The following is an 18,397-nucleotide window of genomic DNA, read 5'->3' on the forward strand; positions in this document are numbered from 1 at the left end:
TAAGTGTCAGTTCCCAAGAATCGAATCTTGACCTTTTTTATTGTTCTGGGGGCTAGCAAGCAAGTCTTACAACACTAGACCAATACCTTGTTGCTAGAATTTTGGGTTTTGACCAAATGAAACATAGATCGTTGTCTCAAATCCTTTCATGCAACATTAAAATCATGTCATCTCGATTGAAAATTTTAAACATTCATTATTTTTGGTTCATTATCATTGGTGTGATTTGTGACAACGAATTAATTAGCCCTAGGCCATGCCATGCACATCATCAAAACTTCATGGGTAGGCCATACCTTTGCATATCCCTTGGAAAAAAAGCTTCTCTGCCACAACAACAACAATAACATCACTCTCCCTATGTTTGACATTAGAAGCTTTAAATGCCACACTTTACTCTCTGCCACTGCCATTGCCAAAAGAAGAAGCCCTACATTTTCTTTTTCTTTATAAAGCAACATAGGCATGCAACAATTATAGCTTTTGCTTTTCTTTCAAACCAACTCACTCTGTTCCTCTTTAATACCTTCTTCACCCCAAAGGATTATACACCTTAAACTCTGAACAATGCTTCATCATATCACAGTGTGTTGTGACTATGATTCTTTGTTTCTTATTCTCTTTTAGAATTTTAATGACACATTGTGTTCAAAACTAGTGTTCCTTTGAAACTCTGAACTCGGAAAAGTGGAAAGTGAGTTTGTTGAAGTTTCTTTACTTGGTTCTCTCTCTCTCTTCCTCTCTCTCTTTTCCTCCCTCACATTGAAGTTTGAATAATTCTTCTCTCTACTTTGTGTCATTTCTAGCAGCATTAGTTGCATCTTCCTTCTTGTAACAAAGTCCTCTCACACTCTCTATTTTGGTCTTTACTTTTTCTTGCATTTGAAACTTCCTTATATTTGTGCATGACAAGGTTGTTGTTTTTGTTGTTGGTGGTGGTGGTTGCTCATATATGTTAATGCTTTGTTGGGACCCACCAACGATTTTTCTACTTTATGCAAGTAAATGAAATGACAATGTTCTTGAGGAGATCCTTTGAAAACTTTCCCAAATTCTAAGATATTGTTACTATGATGATGCAAATGCAACAAATTCTATCCTTGTTTCTTGTTCTTTTTGGTTCAGTACTAGTGATCTCATCAGACCAAGTTTTCAATGATGATGTGTTGGGGTTGATTGTGTTCAAGGCTGGTTTAGAAGACCCAAAAGGTAAACTCTCAACTTGGAATGAAGATGATTATAGTCCTTGCAATTGGGTTGGTGTTAAATGTGACCCTATAACCAATAGGGTAACTGTTCTTGTTCTTGATGGATTCTCTCTTTCTGGGCATATTGATAGAGGCCTTTTGAGATTGCAATCCCTTCAAGTTCTTTCCCTTTCTAGGAACAACTTCACAGGGGCCATAAACCCTGATCTTCTTACCTTTGGGAGTTTACAAGTTGTAGACTTGAGTGAAAATAATCTCTCTGGGTCGATCCCGGATCGGCTTTTCCAACAATGTTGGTCTCTAAGGGTAGTTTCGTTTGCGAAAAACAACCTTACAGGTAAGATTCCTAATTCTTTGAGCTCATGCTATTCATTGGTGACTTTGAACTTATCCTTTAATCAGCTATATGGGGAGATACCATCTTGGATGTGGTTTTTGAGGGGGCTGCAATCACTTGATCTATCAAATAACTTCCTTGAGGGGGAGATTCCTGAAGGAATTCAGAATCTTTATGATTTGAGGGAGTTAAGGCTCGGGAAGAACCGGTTCACGGGTACGGGTCCTCAGGATATTGGAGGCTGCTTGCTTTTGAAGTTGATTGATTTCAGTGGTAATTTTCTCTCTGGGAAATTTCCTGAGTCAATACAAAGACTCAACTCATGCACATTCCTCAATTTACAGGGAAATTCATTTACTGGTGGTGTTCCGAATTGGATCGGAGAAATGAAAAATCTAGAGGTGTTGGATCTTTCTGAAAATAGATTTTCTGGATGGATTCCAAAATCATTTGGAAATCTTGACTCACTGAGTAGATTGAACTTATCCAGGAATCAGATCACAGGAAACCTTCCCGAATCAATGGTAAATTGCATTAAGCTTTTGGCTCTAGACATTAGCCATAATCACTTGGCAGGTCCTCTTCCTTCATGGATATTTAGGATTGGGTCAAAAAGTACCTACGCTTCTTGGAACAGCTTCAATAAGAGAATTCCGCCTTCACTTGCATCGGTATCTTATGATGGCCTTATGGTTTTGGATTTGTCGTCGAATGCATTTTCCGGCCAGCTTCCATCCAGCGTTGGAGATCTTAGTAGCCTGCAAGTCTTAAATTTGTCTACCAACAATATATCTGGTTCTATTCCAGTGAGTATAGGAGAACTTAAATCTCTATACATTCTTGACTTAAGTGACAACAAGCTTAATGGAAGCATTCCTTCTGAAATAGTAGGGGCAATTTCTCTCAGTGAACTAAGGCTGCAAAAGAACTTCCTAGGTGGGAGAATTCCGACCAAAATCAACAAGTGTTCATCCCTAAAATATTTGTAAGCTCTCTCAATCAAGCTCTATTCTTTTTTCTTTTTAAGTTTAATATGGTTGATTTGTCTTCAGTTATGGCAAACCTTTCTTTTGTTGTATTAAGTATAAGGACAAAACTTATGTGCTAAGTTTTATCCTTGCTGTAATTGTGAAAATTCAAATGTCACAAGTTGAAGTGCCTGCATATAATTATTTTCTATTTGTGCATTTCTATTGGATGTTACAGGAATCTTTCTCACAACAAGCTTACTGGTTCAATCCCTGCTCCCATTGCAAACTTGATCAATCTTGAGCATGTAGATTTGTCATGGAATGAACTCTCCGGAAGTTTACCAAAGGAACTGATGAATCTTACCCAACTATTCTCCTTTAATGTCTCCTACAACCAACTTCAAGGTGAGCTACCAGTTGGTGGCTTTTTCAATATCATCTCCCCCTTATCGGTCTCCGGTAATCCATTGTTATGTGGTTCTGTTGTCAACCATTCCTGCCCACCTGTCCACCCAAAGCCTATTGTCCTAAATCCAAATTCTTCTTACTCCAATTCCAGAGCATCGTTTCAAAATCGGCATCATAAGATGATACTTAGTATCTCTACCCTTATTGCTATTGGTGCAGCTGCTTTTATTGTTATTGGTGTTATGGCTGTTACTGTCCTAAACATCCATGTACGGTCCTCAATGTCGCGTTCTGCTGCTCCATTTGCTTTATCGGGTGGCGAGGACTATAGTTGTTCGCCAGAAAATGATCCAAAATATGGCAAGCTTGTGATGTTTTCTGGTGATGCTGACATTGCTGATGGGGCTCATAATCTTCTTAATAAAGATAATGAAATCGGCCGCGGTGGATTCGGAGTTGTTTATTGCACTGTCCTCCAAGATGGGAAATCTGTTGCAATCAAGAAGCTCACTGTCTCCAGTTTGATCAAATCTCAAGAAGACTTTGAGAGTGAAGTTAAAAAGCTTGGGAAGATGAGGCACCAAAATCTTGTGGCACTTGAAGGTTATTATTGGACTTCATCCTTGCAGCTTCTAATTTATGAGTACCTAGCTAGAGGGAGTTTGCATAAGCTTCTACACAATGATGATAGCGAAACTGTCCTTTCTTGGCGACGAAGGTTCAAGATTATTCTCGGTATGGCAAAAGGGTTGGCCTATTTGCACGAAATGGACATAATCCACTACAATCTAAAGTCCACCAATGTTCTGATAGATTGTACTTATGAGCCAAAAATAGGCGATTTCGGCTTGGTGAGACTATTGCCAATGTTAGACCATTGTGTTTTGAGCAGCAAAGTTCAAAGTGCACTTGGATACATGGCTCCTGAATTCGCATGCCGCACGGTTAAGATAACCGAGAAATGTGATATATATGGTTTTGGAATCCTTGTTCTGGAGGTAGTGACAGGAAAGAAGCCTGTGGAATATATGGAGGATGATGTGATTGTTCTATGTGACATGGTGAGGAGTGCATTGGAAGAAGGCATGGTGGAGCAATGTGTTGATGAGAGGCTTCTACGAAATTTCGCTATCGAAGAAGCTATTCCTGTCATAAAATTGGGCTTAGTTTGTGCATCACAAGTACCATCAAATCGACCGGACATGGCCGAGGTTGTCAGCATATTAGAGTTGATTCAATGCCCTTCAGAAGGACAAGAGGAATTATAATGAACAACTTCAAAAGTTTTAAACATTCAGATACACAATATATGCCAATACCTGGTGAAGAACTATCCAGTTTGCTTTGTTTTGAAGTTATACATGCAAAGAATGTTTAGTCAAAATCTTTCTCAAACTTGTTTGTTGTTTCATTTGTTATAACTTTTAAGGTTCATCTTTTTCCCTCTTTTTTTGTCTTATTTTCTTATCATATCAAGTTGTATTACTGGAATTTTCTTCACCAGCTTAACAGCTATTAATACAGTGTCTTTATCATACTCTTTCCCTATATACAGAGCAAGAATTGCATTTTCTGAATTAAGTATTTATTACATTTTTTGTGGTTTAAGGTTTTTGTTTTTTTCTGGGACATACTGTGCTTGTTGTAGGAACCCCAGAGTCCCACACAGTGTGATTAATGCACCTTAATAAAGAACATTCAACTTTTTCTGGCTGAGAAAGTGTCAATAAATTACTTAACATAAGGATGGATGGATACAAAATTTTAATACAACTTTAGAAGCTTAATGTATGCATCGATAATATAGGAGTTTTGTACAATATCATTGCATTATCCATTATTTATATTGTTCGTATATAAATCTTTACCCAGACAGTACATAGATATTACACACAAGTATTATAGTTAAATATGGTTTATTAAATTAGTTTCAAAACATTACATGAAATTGTTGTCTTGATCATTAGGTGCAATAACCTGCTTTTTACTGTCCCTTTGCATATGAAACCAAAAGGTTTGAAAGTTAGGATAATAAAAAAAAAAGAGAAACAAATTAAAAAAGGATAAAGTAAAGTAAAAACCCACTCGTTTGCTTTATTGACACTTTTAAGGTAGAATTAGCAATTTTGTTTATTATACTAAAACGTTCCCCACTATTAAACATAATAATATAATAATGATAAGATATTAGTTAAGTGTTACAAGACTATATTGAATCTTTAGATATTATAATAAACTAAATATCAAAAATTCGATTAATGTGATTAATATTTGTTAAGAGACAATTATATTCCTTAACGATATAGGACTATCGATTATAAAAAATATAATAGTCTATTAAATTAAACACAATAAGTGCAAACAAGATATTAACTTAGTAGCGTAAGACCCTACTAGATTTCTAAAAAGATCAAAAGATTAAAGACTTCATTCTTAAAAGCGACACTTGTTGAAAATGATAACCATAAATCTCGAAATAGATTTGTCCATTATAAGTTAGTAATAAAAAAACACAATAAGTACTTGCCTGATCTGTATCTTAGGAGCTAGTAAAATTAATGATTAAATCTTGGATGTGAAGTATAAATACTATTATTTATTGCTTGAATATATGTGTAGGACTACCACACTCAAAATTATGATATTATGGTTCTTGGACATCATCAAAGTGCATCACAATGAGTCCTTAAAAGCACCACCAACTAAAAAGCTTTTTTAGTAATCATCTCGGGTTCCAACAATGTGTGCTGTTTCAATTGATTTATGTCTTATTGAAAGGTGGAAGGATTTCACTTTAATAATAAGATATAATGTTTGGTGCAACATATTGATTTAGATTCACGCTATCATGTTCAATTTGTGAGATATGATTATTATAGTGTATGTTTTTATATAGCAAATTAATTATAATGTATGTTTCTGAAAGACATAAGAATAAGTACTCTTCACGTTTTATAATATCTATTGTTTAAGAAAAAATTCTATTTGATTATACATTATTCAAAAACTTAAGAGGATATTAACTAGTTTTTCAATTTTATCTTTTTCTTTAGGCTTCTTTATTAGAAAAAAATTAACATCTTGTGTATTTTAAATAAACTCATTAATATTTTTATTTATATTAATATTTTTATTGTTTCTACAAAGACTAACTACTAATTGATATGTAGTAAAACGGTTACTACCAACAAACTAAATTAACTATACCATTCCTAAGAATAAAGAAAATGATTAAATTAAAAAATAATTTCATTCATTGCTTTTTTTAGGAATAGTAATTATAATAAACCCTAATACTGTGGATAATTTGGCAAGATTATAATGTCTAAGAATATTCTAAAATCGACAAGTATTTACTTTTTAATTATTTAAATAATAACTATAACTATCATATTCAGCTTATACCGTGCATGAGGTATCATTATAATACCCTTCAAAGATAACCTTGTTCTCTAGGTTGAGTTTGTCATAAAATTGCATATCATTATCAACACATAATGTTACGATTCAGATCCCATATTGCATGTGTTAAACCCACTTTTAAGAAAACCCTAAAAATACACTTTCCCATAAAAATTCAGTCAAATTACCTATGGGAAGCTCACATATTTTTTATAAAATAAACTCATAATGACCTTCATCATGTGTCTATGTTAAAAACACATATTTTTTTAATAGGTAAATATTAATATATTTGATAAAAGTATTATTTTGCTAATAAGTAAGATTTAAACATTTAATCTCCTTATTACTCGATCTATACATTAAACCCAATATGAAATACCTTATGAGCAGAGTTGACAATGAACCAAACCAACTCAGTATTCGTTCGAAACTCGACTCGTTATTTAGCTTGATAAATTCGATTCATGAACCAAATAAGCCAAACTTGAGCTGAAAATGAGCTCGTTAAATAAACAAGTTGAACTTGAGTTATATACCGCTCAACTTGTTAGGTTCATGAACTAACTCGATATATATATAGTTACTCTTCCATTATTTTTTATATTTATTTTTATTATATATATAAACAAATTATATTTATATGTATAACTTTTTGTAATATTTTTTTAAAAATTAATTAATTTTCCAAATTGTCCAAATAAACCAATTTGAGTTGAATTTTAAGCTAAACACAAATATTTATCAAACTGAATTATGGTTCAACTCGGTTTAGCTCATTTCAACCCAAGTTATATGCAAATGTCACACATATTTATTTTTCTAATTTTGAGGGTTAGTCACACAACTTGTTTGATGTTGAACACTACTCTAACACAAAACATAAAAATCTATTTATAAATTGAGTGTAAAATCTATGTACTGTCAGTATAACTATTTATGCACAGTCACTATATCATTCAACATTTATTTGAATTACTTTTTTTAAAGAATTAATGATAATCAAACATAAATTATAGATGATGCAATAATAGTCTATAGAAGTTATACAATAGTTCATACATTTTTTCTTATATAAGCTGACCACTTCTTTTTTTGTGGCAATAAAGAAATATCATGTCATTAAATGTTTAACAGTATATCCTCTTCAATCTTTTGGAACATTCTTCAATAAAAACACAGTATCAGGTATACTCAATTAAGGTTAGGACTTAAAAATATTGCAAGATTAAATTTGTAGATAGAATAAATAATTAACATAAAATTTGGTGCAGAATTTCTATAGCTAGATAATCAAACGTGTGCATTATAATAAGTTATTAGTTGAAGACACGCCAGCACTCCAATCCCTTTGGTTTACTTTGTGGAGACACAATGATATTCAACCTATAGCCTCAATAAGCACTAATAGAGAAAATAGTGCAAATTTTTTTTTGAGCAAAGTGACTCATTGCCCTTGGAGAAGAGTACCCTACAATATGGAACTGCATTAATTTCTGAGTGCCTTTGCCTATTGCCAACCCATGCTTATGTGAGAGAAACAAGAGCCAAAGTATGTCATGTGTGCATTAGTTTCTAAATGATGCATGAGTGAGTCATGAAATTTATTAAGGTTTGTGTAAAGTAATTCTTGATCTAATTTAACATGGGATTAAGGGCTACATGTAGAATACATTATGAATAGATGAACCACAGTGCTGAAGGAATTTTTTTTGAAAAAATTTCGTTTTTGATGAAATTTTAGACCAAAACAAATGCATAACTAGAATAATATGTGCATATATGAAATGTGTACATCACAGTAAAATTATTGATAAATGAACATGAAGTTAATCAAAAAAATATCTGATTATGTCTATGTCATAATTTCTTCCTCTCTCTTCAATGTATCAGTGTATACCTTGGAACAAGTCACAATATCCAAATTTGTAGTTGGTAAGGTCTACCCCATAATTATATATGTATTTTTTTTAGAAATCGTTATAATTACTAATGGTAATTGATTGTACCTGTTTTAATTTGTTATTTTAGGCAAATAGTAATATTGCAAGTGTGTCTAATATATCTTTGAATGTTTGAATTCATAGAGCTGACAATTGCAAGTGTGTCATTTGCTTGAATCATCAAGAATCTATCGAACATTTATTTCTTTCTTATTAGTTTGCCTCCTCTATATGGAAAAACTTTTATTTATGGCTACAAATTTCTACTACAACTCCCTCAACTTTATTAGATTTTGTGGAATATGCATGAAAATCTTAGAACAAATTCTTAAGGGTGAAGCTTGTGGAGGATGTTTTGGTTTGTTGTTGTGTGATCTATTTGGATTATGAGGAATGAACTTATCTTCTCAAATAAGGAAGTGAGTTATGTGCATATCTTAGATTTGATCCAATCTTGATCTTCTCCCTTAATTTTTGCTATTTAGTGTAATGACTTAATAACTTGTTTTTCTTTATCCTTTTAAATAATCTTTTTTTATCCTTCTCTTATATTGGTTAGGACCCATTGTGTTGATTTTTTTGTACAAACAAGATATCTCTTCACCTTTTGGGTAAAAAACTAATCCCTCGTGCTGATTTTAATATATTTTGCTTAGCAAAAAATAAATAAAAAATCTTTGAATGCAAGAGAACCATGTGATAAAGCATATAACATTTAAGGTATTTGTCATGTTTTTTTTTGAAGTATAATATGAGATTATTTTTAGTTTTTTTTTTGGATTTTGAGTTGTATTTAATTAGATTTATATTGAATATTGAATTATAAATCATCCAATTATGTTATGTCATATTAGTTCTTTATAATGAAAATTGATCATTGTTACAAGTATTTGCATACAATATTATAGATTTAAGAAAAATATTATAAATTAATGAGATTAAAGTAATATATTTACTTATTACTAAACCTTATCCTAACGAAGATAAACTATTGGTATAACCTAAAACTTATCTCTATGGAAGATAAATGACCGTCGGTATAATCAAGACTTATACCTACAAAAGATAAACTCTAGATATATCTCAATACATATACCTTTTTAAAATAAAAATGTTGATATAGTAACTTATTGACGACGAAAAAAATGTCCATATGTATAAGTTTTTGGAATATACCAAAACACTGCAGTACCGCAACATGAATTTCTAGTGTAACTTCCATAACCATATCTCTATTAGTTTATTGACTTCTCATCATTAGTGTAGTAATATTTAGAAATTTTGGTTCACACGTTCAATGTGTAGAGTTATTATTATAATTAGTTAAATTAAAATAATCTAATTCAAGTAAAGATTATAAATATGTGTAATGGTCTTATCTTTTCTTATGATGAGTAAAATTAGAAATAAAAAAAGTATGAAACATCACAATTCATGAAAGAGTTTTAATTCGAAAGATATTACTCTTCATGAAAGAATGTGAACTCAAAGGATCAAATATTACTCTAGTAAAAGAGCATACACTTCTTATATCCTGAAGTCACAATATATTAATGAGTTTCATATTCTAACATTTCATTGCAAAGGAGAATGAAGAACAATTAGGGCTTGTAAATATCAATTGTGCATAATGGCATGGAATGAGTCACAATATTAATACATATTTTCACTGAATATATTAATTTACGCTTCCATCTTGATGATTTGACAAGAATGTGTTGACTATTTGATGGTAGTTTTCTTTATTATCTTTAAGTAAAATATCTAAGTTTTTCCAACAGATGGCATCAGAATGCGTTGAGATTTTTTTTCATTATCATAGTAATAGCGAAGTCCTTTATGTTATTTGATATTCCATTACAAGATGGAAATCGTTGAAACTTACATCCTTTATATTGTCATTGCTATCTTATGAATTCTCGATGTAGTAGTATTATTCTCTATTAATATGCTGTTGTTCGTTTTTCTTTCCTTTTCTTCACCACGATATCTTATAAGCCCTAATTGCTAATCACAACATTCGAGCAACAAATAATGTTTAGGAAATGTTGGAGACAATGATGGAAACATGGGACAATAATCACATAATCTGTTACAATGGAGTTATGATTTTGCATTAAAACCGTTCACTTGCAAGTTCAGTGCTCTAAATATTTGCATCCAATGGTGATAGCATCGAATAAGGATCTTTCCATTAATGGAGAGACAAATGCATATTTCTTCATTTATTTCTAATAGTAAAAGTGTAATTTCTGTTGTTTGTATAGTTCGCAACAATTATGAATGACATAAAATAATATTTACTAGCTAAGTCACAACTAAATCGCCCTATTTAAGATGTTACATGGTACTGCTAAATTTGTGCAAGTAGACTATCAACCATGCCGTCCTCGAGATAAAACAACTTAGTTCTTTATTATTCGATTTCTTACTACACTCTAAGAACAGATCTTGAATACATCCACAATATGGCTACTAGTGTCAATTCTCGAAATTCCCACAATATAGCTACTTGTGCCAATTTTTTTCCACAATACTAACTACTTGTGTCAGTTCTTGAAAATCACACAACTTGGTTGTTTGTGCAAATTTTTAAGTGCCACGAAAAGAAAGGGAGCGAAGGTTGTCGGAAATGCGTTAGCGAAAAATTATAAGGGAGAAAAAGGAAGCTGAGTAAGTCCTGCTCAACTTTGGGGCGAGTTATAATGAGGGGAGGAAACCTTTATTTATAGCCTAAGGCCTCCAACGGCTCCCACATCCGACGGTGGAAAAATCCAAACAGTCAGATCATCCTACAGCCAAGTAAAGATCTCACACAGATCTGCCTCCCACTGACCGAGTTTCTCTCCTTTGACCGAGTTACTCTCCCTCAATCCTCTCACTCTCTAATTGTGCTGACTACATCAAACACACGCGTGCCACACGTGTGTTGACTTGGTCTGCACATAGCCCAAACCCAAAAAAAGAAAATACAGATAAATAAATTATTTTTACTTAAAAAGAATGTTTGGCCCAAGTCCAAGCCCGACCCAGAGCTGGTCGGATGGCGGTTGAATAGGTGGTGTGTGTGCACACACATGTGTGTGGAGGGGTTTTATTTGTGTGAGTCCTCACCCACACATAAAACTCATTGTACCCCTTGGGGCACACCCTAAGGTTGTAACTTAAGATTTATCAAGTCTTTCAACTTCCCTCCTCTAAGCAATGTGAGACTAAGAAGTTTTTTCATTTCACAACCCCAAAAGTCACTATAAATGACGATATTAATATGCGTTATAATTACTTCAAAACCATCATTTTTCTAACAATCCCCCACTTGAAATTAAAAACACAATTTCCTGGAATTGATGTGGTCTAAATAAGATTGTGCGTAAACAAAGATGTCATACGACTTGAACATTTGGATAGTGAATAAGATCCACATTTTACAAGAGTGACTCGTAGTCTTGAACTCTCTATCGGACATCAAACCATACACAACATTTTCAAGGTGTATTCTGTAAAGCTTGTGCGTTAAAGGTCATGCACGTCTATCTCAGTATAGTGTACGCTCTAGAAATTTATGCCCCTAAATTTCATAGGAAGTGGCCTCCACATCCACATTCGCATATGGTAGTCTATCAAGCGTACTCCTGTAGCCTAGATACTCCACTCTAATTGGAGTATAAATCTCATTAAGAGTTTAACTCATCCTTACATATGTTGCAGGAATCACAATTTGTTATTACCCACTAAACCTATTTCTTGAGATCTCAAGTCCGTTAAGTCGGGTTACCATCATGAGTGATCCTCGTTCTAAGGGCAATAGTCCCATACTCTTAGAAGTATTATGGACTTTCTCTCTAGCTAGTCTTTTCGTTAAAGGATCTTCTAGAGATTAACTCTCTGATGATGGTGTGCTTATGATGAATTTGTCGTTTCTTATTGTTATAAAAGTGGTTCTCAATCTTTGCAATAGTCGCAGTACTATCACAATTATTCAACAAAACTAGTATCGATTTTTCCCATAAAGGAATATTTGCAAGCAAGCTTCTCAACCAACTTGCTTCTTCAGTAGTTGTTGCTAGTGCTATCATCTCAGTTTCCATAATGGATTGAGCCAAAATAGTATGTTTCTTTGACTTCCAAGAAAAAGCCCAACCAACTATGCTAAAGATGCAGCCAATGGTTTCTTTGGAATCATATGAAAGAGTGTTCCAATCAGCTTGGCTAAATCCTTCTTGGACAGACAGCTGAAAACCTATGTTAATGTAATCCAAGGTCTATTGTTTTTGTAAGGTATCTCATTACCCTTTCTATAGCATGCTAATACTTCATACCGAAGGCTGCCAATGATGCTAGCATACTCAGTTTGTCTTACACCTTTACCAGTGTTCCTAATATGTTTTACACTTGGATCATATGGTGTACTAGTAGGTTTACAATCAAAGTATTTATATTTCTTTAAGATCTTTTTCACATAGTGAGATTGATCCGAATAAAATCATTCTTTTGACCTAGTAATTTTTATACCAAGGATTACAATTGCCTATCCAAAGTCTTTCATATGATGTACTACTAAATCATGTATCACAACGAGTGATATTAGTACTCTAATGGATGATATTATAGTAACTGGTAAAAAAATGTCCTAGAAATTTGCATTCTCCCTTTGACTGAAACCCTTAGCTACAAGACAAGCCTTGAATTTATCCAATGTGCCATCAGATTTCAGTTTCTTTTTCAATACCCACTAACAACCAATATGTTTGCAACTAGGAGGCAAGTAAGCAAAATGTCAAATCTTGTTAGACTCTAGATAATCCATCTCATCATTTATAGCCTCTTGCCACAAATCAACATCCAAAGACGTCAAAGCTTCTTGGAGAGTTAATGTATCCTCTACCAATGAATAGACCATACAATTAGGTTCATACTCTCTAGTAGTTCTTACTCTCTTACTTCTTCTAGGTTGTATTTCTAACCCATTATTATTATTATTACCCAATCACAAGTATGTGACTAGTTGAGGTGCCCCTACTATTCGTCAATTTAAAAGGGAATTTTATTTCATTGAAGTCAACATCGTTAAACTCAATGGTCATTTTTGTATTAAGGTCATAAAACGTGTATGCCTTGTTGTTTACAACATACTCAATGAATGCATATTCATGGGCTCTACTTGCGAGTTTAACTCTCTTTGGGTCTGGTATCCGAATATAAGCCAGACAACCCCAAGTTCTGAAATAAGACAAGTTTGGTTGTCTATTCTTAATAATTTCGCATGGGAAATTTTGCTTTTAGCCTTGGGGTCTCTATTTAGCACATAACATACAAGTAATAAAATTTTACACCACCAAGAAGCTACTGCACCATAACTTAACATAATAGCTACAACTAATTCAGTTAAACTTTTATTCTTTCATTCAGCTTTACCATTCATTTCAGGTGAATATGATATAGGTGTTTCATGAATAATGCCATTTAATTTATAAAAATCATTAAGCATGTTCAAATCATACTTAGTGTCTTAAACATGTCAAATGCTTCACTTTTATTTTTCATAAGATATACATAAGTAAAGTCAGAATAGTCATCAATAAAAGTGATAAAATAATGTTTACCATTTCTAATTAATATTCCATTTAATTCACGTATATCTGAGTGTATTAAATCTAAATGTTCATATTCTCACACTACTGATCTCTGTGGTTTTTTAGAAATTTTTACTTGACTACATGATTCACAAATTTCAAAATCATTTTTAGATAACTTTGGAATTAAACCTAAACTAATCAAATGTGAAATTGTCATTTTATTAATTTGACAAAGTCTAGAATACCAAATATTAAAATCACACAACATGTAATTTGAATCAGAAATTTTATTCATAGAATCATCAACATTTAATTTAAACACGCCATAGGTGTGTACCCTTTCCCAACAAATACTTCATTCCTAGTAAGTGTGTACAAGTCTGGTCCTATGGCCTCGGTAAAACCAACCTTATTTAGAAGAAAACTAGAAACTATATTCTTCCTCATCTCTAGAGTGTGCATCACATCTTTGAGAATCAGAGTCTTCCCATATGCAAACTCCACCTCTACATCACTAGTTCCTGCAACAACATTGGTGTGGGAGTCACCCAACAACATCTTTTTGACATCAACATTCGTGTATGTTATGAACATAGCACGATCATAGCAAACATAACGGTAAGTACTAATATCTACCCACCACCCATCAATTCATCCAACCATAGTGACCTCAAATAACACCACCACAAATGGCTCATTAATCATGTTGGCCTGTGGAGGACGATCCATAAGTTTATTTCTCCACTTGCATGTCATATCACCTGACTTCCCACTTTTGAAGCAGATGAACATGTTGTCAGAGTCATTCTTAGCAGGTGGCTTAGCATATTGGACCTTATGGGGGTTCCAATTCTTGTTGCAACTAGTGTACTTAGCCCCATTCCTATTGCGGTTCTAACTCTTAAAGTTAGTGCGAGATGGCTTCAGAACCGCACTTGAGAATTTCTTCTTATTGCTATTGTTGGAGATAATCAGCACAACATCTCTCACATCTTTCTTACGAGCCTCTTCTTCAATATGAAGACGAGTGATCAGAGATTCCAAAGAAATTTATTTGGTCTTATACCTCAGAAGGTTTTTGAATTCCTTCCAGCTAGGAGGCAGTTTGTCATTAATGACAACGACTTGGAATTGCTCATCTAGGGGCACATCCTTAGAAATGATCTCATGAACAATTTTTTGTATCTCATGGAACTAAGACTCTAATGATTTATCGTCATTCATTTGATACTTGAAGTAGCGGGTAACAACATAATTTTTAGTCTCAGCATCCTCAGTATCATATTTCTTTTCAAGTGCGTACCAAATTAATTTGGCAGACTTGTATGGACTGTGGTAATCATATAGATCATCAAACAACCCATTCAGAATGAAGTTCTTATACAAGTACTTACTTTCATTCCAGAGAGCTATTTTAATAGCAATTTATCTCTTTCCTTTTTTTTCAGTCTCATTTGACACCACTGTGACATTGGTTTTCAGAACGTGGATAACTTTTCTCATAGTGTGGAAAAGTTCTATCTTATGTTACTACCATATGAAATTTGTCCCATCAAATCGAAATGGTTTGTTCATGTCAAAGTTATTCGGTCTAGTAATATTATCTATGAATGTCATTGTAGTAAAAGCATCTTAAAATTATTGTATGCGTAGCTGACAACAATTATGAATGACACAAAATAATTCTTATTGGTTGAGTCATGACCAGGCTGCTCTCTTTAAGACGTTTTATGGTATTGCTAAAGTTGTGAAAATAGACTATCAACCATGTCATCCTCATGATAAAACAGTCCAATTTTCTGTTATTCGATTTCTTACAGCACTATAAGAATCAATCTCGAATACACACACAATATGGCTACTAGTGTCAATTCTCGAAATCTCACAATATGGCTACACATGCTAATTCTTTTCCCACAATATTGACTACCAGTGACAGTTTTCAAAAATCCCACAATTTGGATGCCTATGCCAATTTTTAAGTGTCACGAAAAGAAAGGGATAAAAGGTTGCGTCGGTAGAAAATTATGTGGGAGAAAGAGAAAGTTGAGTAAGTCGTACTCAACTTTAGGGCGAGTTAGAATGAGGGGAAGATGCATCTATTTATAGCCTGAGGCCTCGAACGGCTACCCGACTGGACGGCAACAGAGGTGTGGTAGCGATGTGCGTGTGTGTGGAGGGGTTTTGTTTGTGTGAGTCCTCACCAACTCATAAAACTCCTTGTACCCCTTAGGGTACACCCCCACATTGTAAGTTAAGGCTTATAAAGCCTTTCAACTTCCCTTCTGTTAAAGTTGTTGTGATTCTGTGTGTGAGTTAATCGATTAACTGATTGGTTGGTTAGGATAGTTAGTTCTTTTTCTTCCTTTTATATAAAGGATTCATTGTTACTTTGTACTTTCATTCGTTTAGTACTTAATTCATTATTCATTCATTTCTCATTATTTCTTGTTTCATCAAGATTGTTCATGGTTCATACCATTTTAACATGGTCTCAGAGCAAAGTTATCTATTCCGCATAAAATTTTCTTTCTTGATCATGTTATGTATGACAAGAAGAAGTTCTTCCTCTTCATATTCAATTTGCTACATGGCTTCATATTCTCAAAAGGAAAAGGAGGCATTCCTTATATCACTTTCACAACCTACAAGATTAAGCAGTGTAGTGCCATCAATAAGATATCCTACAACCACTCTATCTAGGTCATGGATCCATGCCCTTACACTTTACCTAATAGATTTGCATGTCTCCAAGATATTTCATTGAATAATCAAGTCGTGTTTCAAGAATTTGGCATATCTCATCAAGAATTGCAAGAAACTTGTCCCTCTCATCACACAAGTTTAACAAGGGAGATTGTAGTTCCTCAATTCTGTTGCCAGAATAGCCTTTTCACCATAAACTTCTCCTATATGCATATCATTTGCTTCTTTCGCATGTGGTGGAATCCTCTCATTTGTTGCAAAATAAAATTCTTGAGGTTCTATAACATATGTTGAATTTATATATCATGGAAAGTATAGTGGTGATTCAAGGAGCACTAGTGGAAATCTCTCTATGCACAAATTCTTGCAAAGTGCATGCAATATACTATTATATAGGACGTTGTTGTATGGCAACAAGTGAAAGTAGTGATAGTTTGAGATAGCTTGATCAAACATCAACTTAGGTTGTTGTTGTTGTGTGCACTGTTTTTATCTTGATTTCCATTACCTTGGAGAAGAGTCTTCACAAAGTTGGAACGTGGCTAGGACATAAGTGAAATATGTCTCTACTTGAAGCACTAGAAAAGGTTAAGTCTGAGCTTACTTGATGGGAATGGAAGCATGAGTACAAAGAAGTTCAACATGAGAGAATTTAGAGGCTTCATGTACATATGTCGTGTATTTTCTTTTATTCTTGTTAGAATGTGGTGATGCCTTAGTTACATTCTATATAGGTTTTACAGTATAACCCACAAATTTAGATAGCTTTTGCAATATAACCCACAAAGTCAAGAAGTATAAAGAAAGATAACTTTCATACAAGGAGCAAGAATGAAACATGTCTACAAGAATTACAACTATTTCTAGATGTACAAAATATAGACCTACTGCTAATATTTTCTTGGAAGATGGAAGATCATTGATGGAGTGTCAAAGATAAGCATTGGTTTTACCGAATAATGGTTTTATGAAGCATGAGATTGTTTAACATAGTTATCAAAATTATTTTCTTATTCTTTATCAACTATCCTCAATTACCTTTATTTCTTCATACTCTATTTTTCTTTACCCCTCTCATTAAATACACAACATTATTATAGTGTGTAATTTTACATCATTGAAGCTGCATATTAGGATCAAAATTCAGATCTAATTTTTTTCTTTCATCCATTATGGTTGGTTTGCTTCTATTAAGTAGATGGTTAAGCATTGGATGATTAAACTTCTACCAAGATGGATGGTTAAATGTTGGATCAAGTTGCTTCTGCCTATGGTGGTTAAGCATCAATATTGCTTCACATCAGATATCAAGACTGAGAGTTGAAGATTCGCTCACTAGCAAGAGGAGGTATTAGAGTATGTGTGATGCTCAACATAATCATTTCAAGCTTAAAATGGTTTATACATTCCAGCTTGTAGGGGATTTTAAAGTTGTTGTGATTCTGTATGTGAGTTAATCGATTAATATATAGTTAATCGATTAAGTTGTTGGTTCGTTTGTTAGTTTTGGTTAGGGTAGTTAGTTTTTCTTCTTCTTCCTTTTATATAAAAGATTCATTGTGACTTTGTATTTTCATTCATTCAATACTCAATCCATTCACTCAATTCATTATTTATTCATTTCTCATTCTTTCTTGTTTCATCAAGATTGTTTATGGCTCCTACTATTTAAACATCTTGTCCAAGCAATGTGAGACTAAAAAGTTTTTTCATTTCACAACCCAAAAAGTCACCATAAATGGCTATATTAATGTGCATTAAAACCACTTTAAAACCATCAATTTTCCAACAATTTCATTGTAATTTAAAAAGATAAATTATCATTAAAAGTTGTATTTCCCTCTCC

At 33.2% G+C, this 18,397-nt stretch overlaps 1 protein-coding gene across 1 annotated transcript; it reads left to right on the top strand.

Moving 5' to 3' along the window:
- On the top strand, nt 369-4,497 carry LOC109362928 (leucine-rich repeat receptor-like protein kinase PXC2). The gene is made up of 2 exons (XM_019609026.1): nt 369-2,530; nt 2,752-4,497. The coding sequence occupies exons 1-2, from the start codon at nt 1,071-1,073 to the stop codon at nt 4,190-4,192; spliced, it is 2,901 nt and encodes a 966-aa protein (XP_019464571.1). The 5' UTR covers nt 369-1,070; the 3' UTR covers nt 4,193-4,497.

This window comes from Lupinus angustifolius, chromosome LG12 (assembly GCF_001865875.1).
Source record: "Lupinus angustifolius cultivar Tanjil chromosome LG12, LupAngTanjil_v1.0, whole genome shotgun sequence".
Lineage (NCBI taxonomy): Eukaryota > Viridiplantae > Streptophyta > Magnoliopsida > Fabales > Fabaceae > Lupinus > Lupinus angustifolius.